The sequence below is a fragment of the Saccoglossus kowalevskii genome, chromosome 13 (assembly GCF_978046115.1).
Source record: "Saccoglossus kowalevskii chromosome 13, keSacKowa6.1, whole genome shotgun sequence".
Taxonomy (NCBI): domain Eukaryota; kingdom Metazoa; phylum Hemichordata; class Enteropneusta; family Harrimaniidae; genus Saccoglossus; species Saccoglossus kowalevskii.
The window spans coordinates 16063554-16074092 of NC_140653.1; the positions used below are offsets into that span (position 1 = coordinate 16063554).

Below are 10539 nucleotides of genomic sequence, written 5' to 3' on the forward strand. Positions count from 1 at the left end.
ATGAAATTAACTTGTAAGTTTATTTATTAGTTGAACTTATCGATAGTTATTTAAATACAACTAGGTAATTGTCTTGCATTTTCACTGCGTCTGTGTAACTGTTTACTCCTCTGAACTCTGTCTTTCATAATCTTGTCACTCACCCAGAAGTTTTTCAGCTTGTAAATGGGGATTTTTCACTGGAGGTTGCCATGTGAAATACAACACTGAATGAAAACATTTTTTGTGCCAGGCAGCAGTTCCGAACATTGAATATCACTGTTGTCTTTCCTGAATTTTGTTATGTACAAATTACTAGTGCGAATATTGACATGTAATGATGTAGTGCTTTTTTGCCAAAGAAGCCACATTTATGTGAGGGCTATGCCTGCTGTGCCATTTTTACCATAGAATCAATGGCCATGCTAATCAAAGACCTGTGCAATTGACGTACCAATCTAAATACAAAAAAAACTTTGAAGCGAATGTTGTCTTTCGGTTATCTCTCTCTCTGAGATAGAACCACGTGAAATCACAGGAAGGGTTTGTAAAGTTCAAACTTGACTTTCCCAAAAAAAGGAAAACTCTAATCCATACGTTGGAAATTTAATCCTTGGAACAGAGAATTTTGACAGTTGAAATAACCCAAATGTTGAAAATAGATCTGAACTTTGCACGAGATAGCGCATAAAAATTATGCAACTGTAACTGCGTTTCTCTACTCAGCGACTTCAGGTTAAATGCCTTCTGTCAAATCAAGGTGGCAAAAATTAAAGGTCCTGCATTTTCTACCAATTTTTGACTCCCGTGTGTGAAGCACAAAAATGGAGTCTTTGCAGTTAGTCTGTCTGTGTGTGTGTGTGTGTGAGTGAGTGCGTGCGTGCGTCTGTTCCACTGATATCTTGAGAACCATACATAGATTTTTGATGAAACTTGGTGCATAGATAGATGCCTTGGGCCAATGCGCAGATTTGATTAGGTTTTGGTAAAAATCCATCCATATTAATTACCTAATTTGCATGATAATTAGCTGATTTTTAGCTGTTCCATGACTTTTCCACTGATATCTAAAGATGCTCTGAACTAATGCGCAGATATAAGTTTTGGGTAAAAATCTGTGCAATATTAATTACCTAATTTGCATAATGATTAATCAATTTTTGGCTTTTTCACTGATATCTCAAGTACTAATCATCACATTTCAATAAAACTTGGCACATAGATGTCATAGGACACTGCACAGACCTGATAGTTTTTAGGGTAATATCAGTACATATTAATTACCTAATTTGCATAATTAATTAATTTTCAGCTTTTGATATTTCAAGTAGTAATCATCACATTTCAATGAAACTTGGTACATAGTTACTTAAGGACTATGCAGAGACCTGATTAGTTTTAGGGTAAATAATTGTGGATATTAATTACCTAATTTGCATAATTAGTTAATTTTTTTCCATGAATGTTCCACTGATATATAAAGAACCACTAATTGGATTTTAATGAAACTTTTAAAGAGTATTCATCATCACATTTCAATGAACCTAGGACTATGCAGAGACCCAATTAGTTTTGGTAAATATTTATGCTTATTAATCACCTAATTAACATAATTAACACTGATAACTCAATTACTGATCATCACATTTGAATACAATTTGGTACATAAATGCTCTAGGACAATAAACAGGCCTGATTAATTTTGGGTTGAAATTTGTTCATATTAATTCTCTAATAATAATTCATAGTTTTTTTGTTCTAATCACATTTCAATGAAACTTGGTACATAGATATTACATTACACAAGCCTTATTAGTTTTACACTCAAATCTGTTCATATCAGTTACCTGATTTACATAATTAGTTTTCAGCTATTCCCTCAATATCTAAGTAATTTTGAATTAATTTTGAATGTGTCTTCAATACTCTCGGCACACGGGAATTCTTTCTAAACTTTCTTTGATTTAATTCATGTAACATTGAACCTAAATGAGTACAAACATGGTGACATGTTATGTAACACTTGATATATTTGGTAATGCCATGCAAATAGCTAAAAAATGAGTTTTTTGTGTAGCATGAACATCCATGAGTATTTTTGGTCAATATTTACATAGATTAATAAAAAACTTCGCTTATTACCCCATAAATTGATTATAGAAATTACAAAAGTATCACCAAACATGATAAATTTTTTTTAGATATAAACCCTGGAGCATCATGAAACCTTATTTGCAAATGGCTGCTTGTATTTAATGATCATTCCAAAAAGCTTCATTTTAATTAATAGATCATGTCTCTAATCAGACACTTGCATTTATATTATCATTTCATGGTAGTGTGCACTCTGAAACTGTACATTATTCTATGGTTATAGCGCCCTCTATTGTCAATTTATTTGTTTGCTTTCTAAAATTAACATTTTAACGTTTCAAAATCATCACAATTGTTTTTATCAAGATATATAAACAATGTCTGCTCCAAAATAATGATGAAATTTTGAGCAAGTATGAAAAAAAAATTAGTTTTGAAGACAAATCGTAAAACTTTTGAACATTTTTCTATATAATTTTATGTGGTAATTTTGGTCCAAATGAACATGTTTTTCAAATGGCTACTGATTTTGGGAAGTTGAACATTTTTGGTACATAAAGAAGAAAAAAGGCCAAATCTTGTATTGTTTTAAAATCGTGTACAAAGTAAGCCACATGAAATGTGAAGTGAAAACTAAGGGCTGAGTAGTTGCCAATTCGTTGAAATCAGTAGCGTGATGGGGACTGTACTATTATGGGAAATTACACATCAGTGATAGACCGACAGAAAGAAAGGCTTAGCATCTCAAGTCGGTGATGTATTTGACATTTTGCCCAGGGCCCCTAGACTGGCGCAGTCGGGCGATTAATTTGTTTTGAAAACAAATTTTCTGAAATGAAGGTGTTAGTGCGAAATCCCCTGTAGCTGCAAAATCACCCCGACTGGTTTATTCTGCATGGCTCTCTATCAACACTACAGGAACCAGTAAATTTTTCAACGGGCAAATATGTTAATGAGTGTTCTAATTGACAATCATCTAAGCCAATCACAACATCTCTTCAACTGACCTCTGACTGAGAAGACATCGGCTGATTGTAGCAGCCGATTTTTTTTTAAATTTTTTAACACTAATTACTTTCAAAGCTCATGGTTCAAAAATAACAATGAGGGCACTTTTCACCAATATGATGTCATTAAAGACTATAGCATTTACATGCAACAGTGCCTTCAATGGGATATATTATGTTAAACTTGGACAAAATGCAGGATTTTGAAGTGAGGCCTGTGCAACTGTCCTGACAAGCAAATTTTAGCTGAGACAGATAAATGTAGAAATTACCCAAGTCCACATTTGTTTATACATAATAAAATTGTTTCAGAGTTTTTAAGACTTGTAAATGATAAGCCAAGAGTGATTCAAAAAATGTTTTAATTCATCCTGTTAGGGGCAGTTGCATCATCAATTGGGACAAGCACTTTTTTCCCCAACCAGTCCAATGGACATAATTTTAATTTTGACATTAACTTCTCATAATTTAGTAACAAAAACAATCATCCCAACTGGAGCAAATTAATAGTCTCTGGGGTTTTGTTTAATACTTTTCAAAAATATTCTAGTAATTTTATTACAAGGTATTTTAATGATAAAGCATAGCTCATCATCATTATAAACATGACGTTAGTTTCATCCTTGCCCTTTGAGAATCTAGATTAAACAAGTCATTGTCAATGACACGTCCCCGTTCCGTTCATATTTGAGTGACATATACATTCAAAGCAGATCATGACCGAAATGCACCTGCATATGTACAACACATTGTACTAAATCTGAACAAAATCCATCCATGCATGACTGAGATCTGGTTCCGGAATTGTGAAAATATGTGATTTTGATGCATTTTCGGCCTTAAAATGGCAATCATTCAGCTATTGTTAAGCGGATCATGAAACAAATGCACATATCTATTTGTGACATGATGTGCTATGTGTGTGTGAAGTTTGAACTTGATCAATCCAGACATGTCTTGGATACGGATCCAGAACTGAATTCTTTAACAAAATGGCCGCCAGTCGGCCATTTCGAACTTGATCCGGAAAAAAAATGACGTGCATCAAGGTCCTATTATGTTTAATGTATGTACCAAATTTGAACAAAATCCGTCCATGCATAACTGAGATCCGGGTTCGGAATGGTGAAAATGTGCGATTTCAATGCATTTTCGGCCTTAAAGCGGCCGCCATTTGGCTATCGTTAATGAGATCATGAAACAAATGCACATACATATTTGTGACATGATGTATCTTGTGTGTGTGAAGTTTGAACTTGATCAATCCAGACATGTCTCGAATACGGATCCAGAACTGAATTCTTTAAAACAAAATGGCCGCCAGTCGGCCATTTCAAACTTGATGCGGAAAAAAAAATGACGTGCATCAAGGTCCTATTATGTTTAATGTATGTACCAAATTTGAACGAAATCCGTCCATGCATAACTGAAATCCGGGTCCGGAATGGTGAAAATGTGCGATTTCAATGCATTTTCGGCCTTAAAGCGGCCGCCATTTGCCTATCGTTAATGAGATCATGAAACAAATGCACATACATATTTGTGACGTGATGTACCTTGTGTGTGTGAAGTTTGAACTTGATCGATTCAGACATGTCTCGGATACGGATCCAGAACTGAATTCTTTAAAATAAAATGGCCGCCAGTCGGCCATTTCGAACTTGATCTGAAAAAAAAAATGACATGCATCAAGGTCCTATTATGTTTAATGTATGTACCAAATTTGAACGAAATCAGTCCATGCATAACTGAGATCTGGGTCCGGAATGGTGAAAATGTGCGATTTTGATGCATTTTCGGCCTTAAAATGGCCGCTATTCGGCTATCGTTAATCGGATCATGATAAAAATGCATGTGCATATGTCCCATATAATGTGTGATGTATGAGTGAAGTTTGAACTTAATCGGTCCATGCATGTTCGAGATACAGGTGATCACGGACGCACGCACGCATGGACGCACACAGGGCAAAACATAAGTCCCCGTTTTCGGACTACGTTCGAACGGGGACTAATAACAAATGGATAGATGGTTGGATTACAATCTAATGATGCAATATCTTTCTTTTCATGGCAAAGGTGAGTATGAAAATTCTGAAACAATAACAAAATCAAAGAAAGCTTAGAAAGAACTCCCGTGTGCTGAGAGTATTGAAGACACATTAAAAATTAATTCAAAATTACTAGTACATGAGATATTGATGGAAAAGCTGAAAACTAATTATGTAAATCAGGTAACTAATATGAACAGAACAGAACAAAAAAATTATGAATTATTATGCTAATTAGAGAATTAATATGAACAAATTTTAACCCAAAATTAATCAGGCCTGTCTATTGTCCTAGAGCATTTATTTACCAAATTTTATTCAAATGTGATGATCAGTAATTGACATATGAGTGTTAATTAATTATGTTAATTAGGTGATTAATAAGCATAAATATTTACCAAAAACTAATTGGGTTTCTGCATAGTTTCATTAAAATCCAATTTGTGTTTTTTTATATATCAGTGGAACATTATGCAAATTAGGTAAATAATATCCAATTAAAACTAATCAGGTTTCTGCATAATCCTAGAAGATCTATGTAGCAAGTCTCATTGAAATATGATTACTAATTGATATATCAAAAACTGAAAATTAATTAATTATGCAAATTAGGTAATTAATATGTACTCATATTACCCTAAAAACTACCAGGTCTGTGCAGTGTCCTATGACATCTATGTACAAAGTGTCATTGAAATGTGATGATTACTACTTGAAATATCAAAAGCTGAAAATTAATTAATTATGCAAATTATCTAATTAATATATACTGATATTACCCTAAAAACTATCAGGTCTGTGCAGTGTCCTATGACATCTGTGTACAAAGTGTTTGTGAAATGTGATGATTACTACTTGAAATATCAAAAGCTGAAAATTAATTAATTATGCAAATTAGCTAATTAATATATACTGAAATTACCCTAAAAACTATCAGGTTTGTGCAGTGTCCTATGACATCTATGTACCAAGTTTTATTGAAATGTGATGATTAGTACTTGAGATATCAGTGGAAAAGCCGAAAATTGATTAATCATTATGTAAATTAGGTAATTAATATTGCACAGATTTTTACCCAAAACTAATCAAATCTGCGCATTAGTTTGGAGCATCTGTGTGCCAAGTTTCATCAAAATCCAATGAGTGGTTCTTTAGATATCAGTGGAACAGCTAAAAATCAGCTAATTATCATGCAAATTAGGTAATTAATATGCATGGATTTTTACCAAAACCTAATCAAATCTGCGCATTGGCCCAGAGCATCTATGCACCAAGTTTCATCAAAAACTGATGCATGATTCTTGAGATATCAGTGGAACAGATGGACACAAACACATACACACACACATACAGACACACTAACTGCAAAGACTCCCTTTTTGTGCTTCGCACACGGGAGTCAATTACATTTTGTGCAAAAAATACTGGCTAAAATTTAGGTATGAACAATTCTGACTGAAAATGGAATAAATAAAAAAACAAGCAGCCTATCGGCTGAGATAGCTCCACTGTTAGCAATGCACATTTCAATTAAAGAACTGAAGACATCATTAGAAAATGAACGATATGAATAGTATCAAAGCAATCGGACTTGCAGTTTTTAACAAGAAGTCGAAAATATCACTTTTTACCAAAAATTACAAAAATATTCACCAAAATAAATAGAGAATTGAAGATATCATCACAAACAAACAAATCTGAGAGAGGTCCACATGTAGTACCTATATATGTAATATCAAAGCAATCGGACTTATAGTTTTCAACAAGAAGTCGAAAATATCACTTTTTACCAAAAATGACAAAAATATTCACCAAAATTAGAGAACTGAAGATATCATCACAAAATGAACAAATCTGAGAAAGGTCTACATGTAGTATCTATATATGTAATATCAAAGCAATTGAACTATTGGTTTTTAACAAGAAGTCGAAAATATCACTTTTTACTAAAAATTACAAAAATATTTACCAAAATTAGAGAATTGAAAATATCATCACAAAATGAACAAATCTGAGAGAGATCCACATGTAGTACCTATATATGTAATATCAAAGCAATCGGACTTGCGGTTTTTAACAAGAAGTCGAAAATATCACTTTTTACCAAAAATGACAAAAATATTCACCAAAATTAGAGAATTGAAGATATCATCACGAAATGAACAAATCTGAGAGAGGTCCACATGTAGTACCTATATATGTAGTATCAAATCAATTGGACTTGCGGTTTTTAACAAGAAGTCGAAAATATCACTTTTTATCAAAAATGACAAAAATATTCACCAAAATTAGAGAATTGAAGATATCAACATGAAATGAACAAACCTAAGAGAGGTCTACCCAAGGTACATATACACCAAGTATCAAAGCATTCAGGCTTGTAGTTTTCAAGAAGAAGTCGAAAAAGTAAAACATTGACACAGACGACGGACGACGACGGACAAAGTCGACAGCGGAGCTAAAAAAAAAATAATCAACATTCATTTTCCTCAGATAATAAATGTACTGTAATAATCTCAGTGCCCCTCATAGAATAGTATACAAGAATTGTATAAAAGATCTCAAAAAATAATAGTACAGCAATATATCTAAGCAAAATTTAGCAAGAGAAATACTAGACAATGTGTCCCTTAATTAAGGTAAAAGCCTAGTCATAATTTTTGACAAAAATTGTCATAAATCGCATGACAATGTTCATTAGTTTATTATGTACAATCATGAAGCTAATGTCCCATGGTACAATGAAATAGCATTATTTTGTGTGTTACAGTTATGCTTTTTGAGAAACGTGTCCTAATATTTCTTGAAAATTGCTATTTTTTGAACAATTCCATAGAACACAATGTTAAATAAAAATTGAATTTTTTGACACTTTTTAAAACCCAGATTTTTTAAATAATTCAGAACAACAAAAAGTACTCCATCATTAACAATTTATTATTTCTTCAGCCTATGTCACCAGGTTAGATTTTGAGATATTGTATAGTATCTTTGCCATAGGAACCTGTGGTAAAAGTGTTATAATAGTGTCAAAATGGCGACTACTGAAATACAACCATCAATTTCTCGAAAAATTTTTTTTAATTTGTGAGTAGGCTTCTACCTTAATGCTACAGGTACTGTATTTATCTCAATGTTCCTAATAAAATAATTAACTTAAAATAGTTAAATTGCTCAAAACTTCAAAATTATGAAAATAAATGATTTTTCCATACATTGACATTCATCTACGATGCTACGGAAAAAGTAATAATGCCTAAAAAGGGTGGTCGTAATAATAATGAGAAAACAAACTTTTTGATCAGGAGGTTGCATATTAAAAACTCTGGTAGGAGATGGTAGAACTACTGTACAAAACTAATTTGTTTTTCCCCCCTATGTCTCTGTTAATATTTTTGCTTTGCTTTATAAACTTTGGATTTTTTTTCTGTAATTTCCCCTGCAGATTTTTTTGTATGTCAGTATTTGTGTAGTATAAAAGTGCAAGAAAAATACTTCAGGATTATAGTTTTTGGGAAGAAATTGTGGTTGGGGTAAGGTAGATGGTTCAAAATAGCGACATATACCAAACTCAACACTTCCTTTGAGGACGAGCCCAAGAAGACCATTTCCTTGGACATCAGGTTGGTTCCTTGGATGATTACCTTTGTGCACTTCAAAAAAGTCAATTATTATTTGACCTTGAAATTTGGTATTGCTGTAAAATACTTAAGTTTAACTGGAATTAATTTTTGCTGAAAAGACTTTTTGGGTGTTTTGTATGAAATTTATTTTCACTGATTTTTTGACAAGTTGAATGTAAAATATAGGAAAAAAGGTATATTCGCTGGATTTTATTTTCACTAAATCACTTCCTTCAGTGAAAATTAATTTCAAGCGAAAATAAAGTATTTTACAGAAATACTGTAAACAATTTATTTCACTATTTTGATCATATTCACTGTTTTAATTTCACAAATTTGTCAAGGAAACAATGAGTTTTATTAATATTTTACATGTTTATGTAGATTTAAATAAGTGGATTTTACTTATCAGCAAAAATAAAACCCAGTGAATAATTAATACATTTACAGTAGACCATGAGATCAGAAAAAAAAGGATCAAAGGAAACAGACCGACCTGTGACATTAGTTATGTGTCGTGTCTTCAATTACACAAGAATATGCCTTTCAATGCAACTTAAAAGCTGCTCCTCTTGTATGTAAATCCATAAATTGAGGTCATATTGTAACGGTAATTATTACAAAATCAAGAACAGTTATTAATATAATGCTCACTTCATCAATATCGCGGCCATTATTTTTTTAATGCGTCACTGACAGATCAGAATTCAATATTTCTGTTTTACCGGGTACGTCATGCAAGAAAGCCATGTGCATCAAAATACTTTGAAAGCAGACACTTTGAGTAATGCATTGATGAACAGTAACTACCTAATAATGCAAATTTGTGCAGACAATGCTCAAAACTGCCAGATATTTTTGAAAGAGAAAAAATTTGCTCATTTGGTGAAAAAAGCAAAAAAGTGTTTTGGTACAAGTTGATCATATTTTATATACAAGGCTCATGCATACAATGCTTCCACCTTAAAACATTTGTTCCTGCCCAAAATAACAGGCATGCGAAGACTGCTGTTCCGGTTTCGGTTCCATGGCAACCTATCCACTACACCTCATCTTCATTCAGCAACATGTTCGGGATCCCATTTGAAATAGGAAATTTCCTCCCACTTTCAGGACACACCAGACTTCCTTCCACTACTTCCACCATCATCATAACTCTGTGGGCTTCTTTTAAAAACTCGTCATTGTTCTCATAGTCTGTAACTAGTTCAGGTGGCAGGTTTCCAAGGTGACCGACACTCTGAGCTGCCTGAACCAAGACTTCATACTCCATCTTTGGGATCATTCTGGCGATGAACTCGGGGTTAAAATCCACTTCTTGAACTCGTACGTCCTTGGCTTCTATGTTCAATGGATACCCATTCGTCACGCCTTTGACGTGTGAGGTCAACATGTTGTGGGTGAGGAGTTTCATCCTACGGAAAACTGTGAGAAACATGGGAATTCGTCGAAAACGAACTGACGTCGCTAATTATCCCACACGTGGGTTGGAGCAAAGAACAGCGTTCAACCAAACATGGAAGCCGGCAAGTCAGGCACATCAGTAAGGTATCTTCTGATTGGTTGCTTTCGTTAAACATATATCACGACTATTTTCAATATTTTGGAATATTTTTATACAATAAATTAGAATCAATTAAGATATATTTAATTTGATTAGTGTAAAACGTTTGCAATAAATTAAAACGTCTGCACCGATGTAAACGAGCACATGATTGTTTGGTGTAAGTTTTTTTATCCAATCAGAACACGCCTTCTGGGTGAAGTTTTTACCCACGAGATCTTT

At 33.2% G+C, this 10539-nt stretch overlaps 1 protein-coding gene across 1 annotated transcript; it reads right to left on the bottom strand.

Moving 5' to 3' along the window:
- Positions 1 to 7622: 7622 nt before the first annotated feature.
- Positions 7623 to 10491, bottom strand: LOC144348084 (multifunctional methyltransferase subunit TRM112-like protein). Its single transcript, XM_085506964.1, has one exon. It carries the CDS (start codon positions 10189 to 10191, stop codon positions 9796 to 9798), a length of 396 nt encoding a protein of 131 aa, XP_085363090.1. The 5' UTR covers positions 10192 to 10491; the 3' UTR covers positions 7623 to 9795.
- Between the last annotated feature and the right edge of the window lie 48 nt (positions 10492 to 10539).

What these genes read in the sequence shown, in the direction of transcription:
- LOC144348084 (XM_085506964.1), bottom strand. Translation starts at nt 10,191, where the DNA reads ATGTTTCTCACAGTTTTCCGTAGGATGAAACTCCTCACCCACAACATG.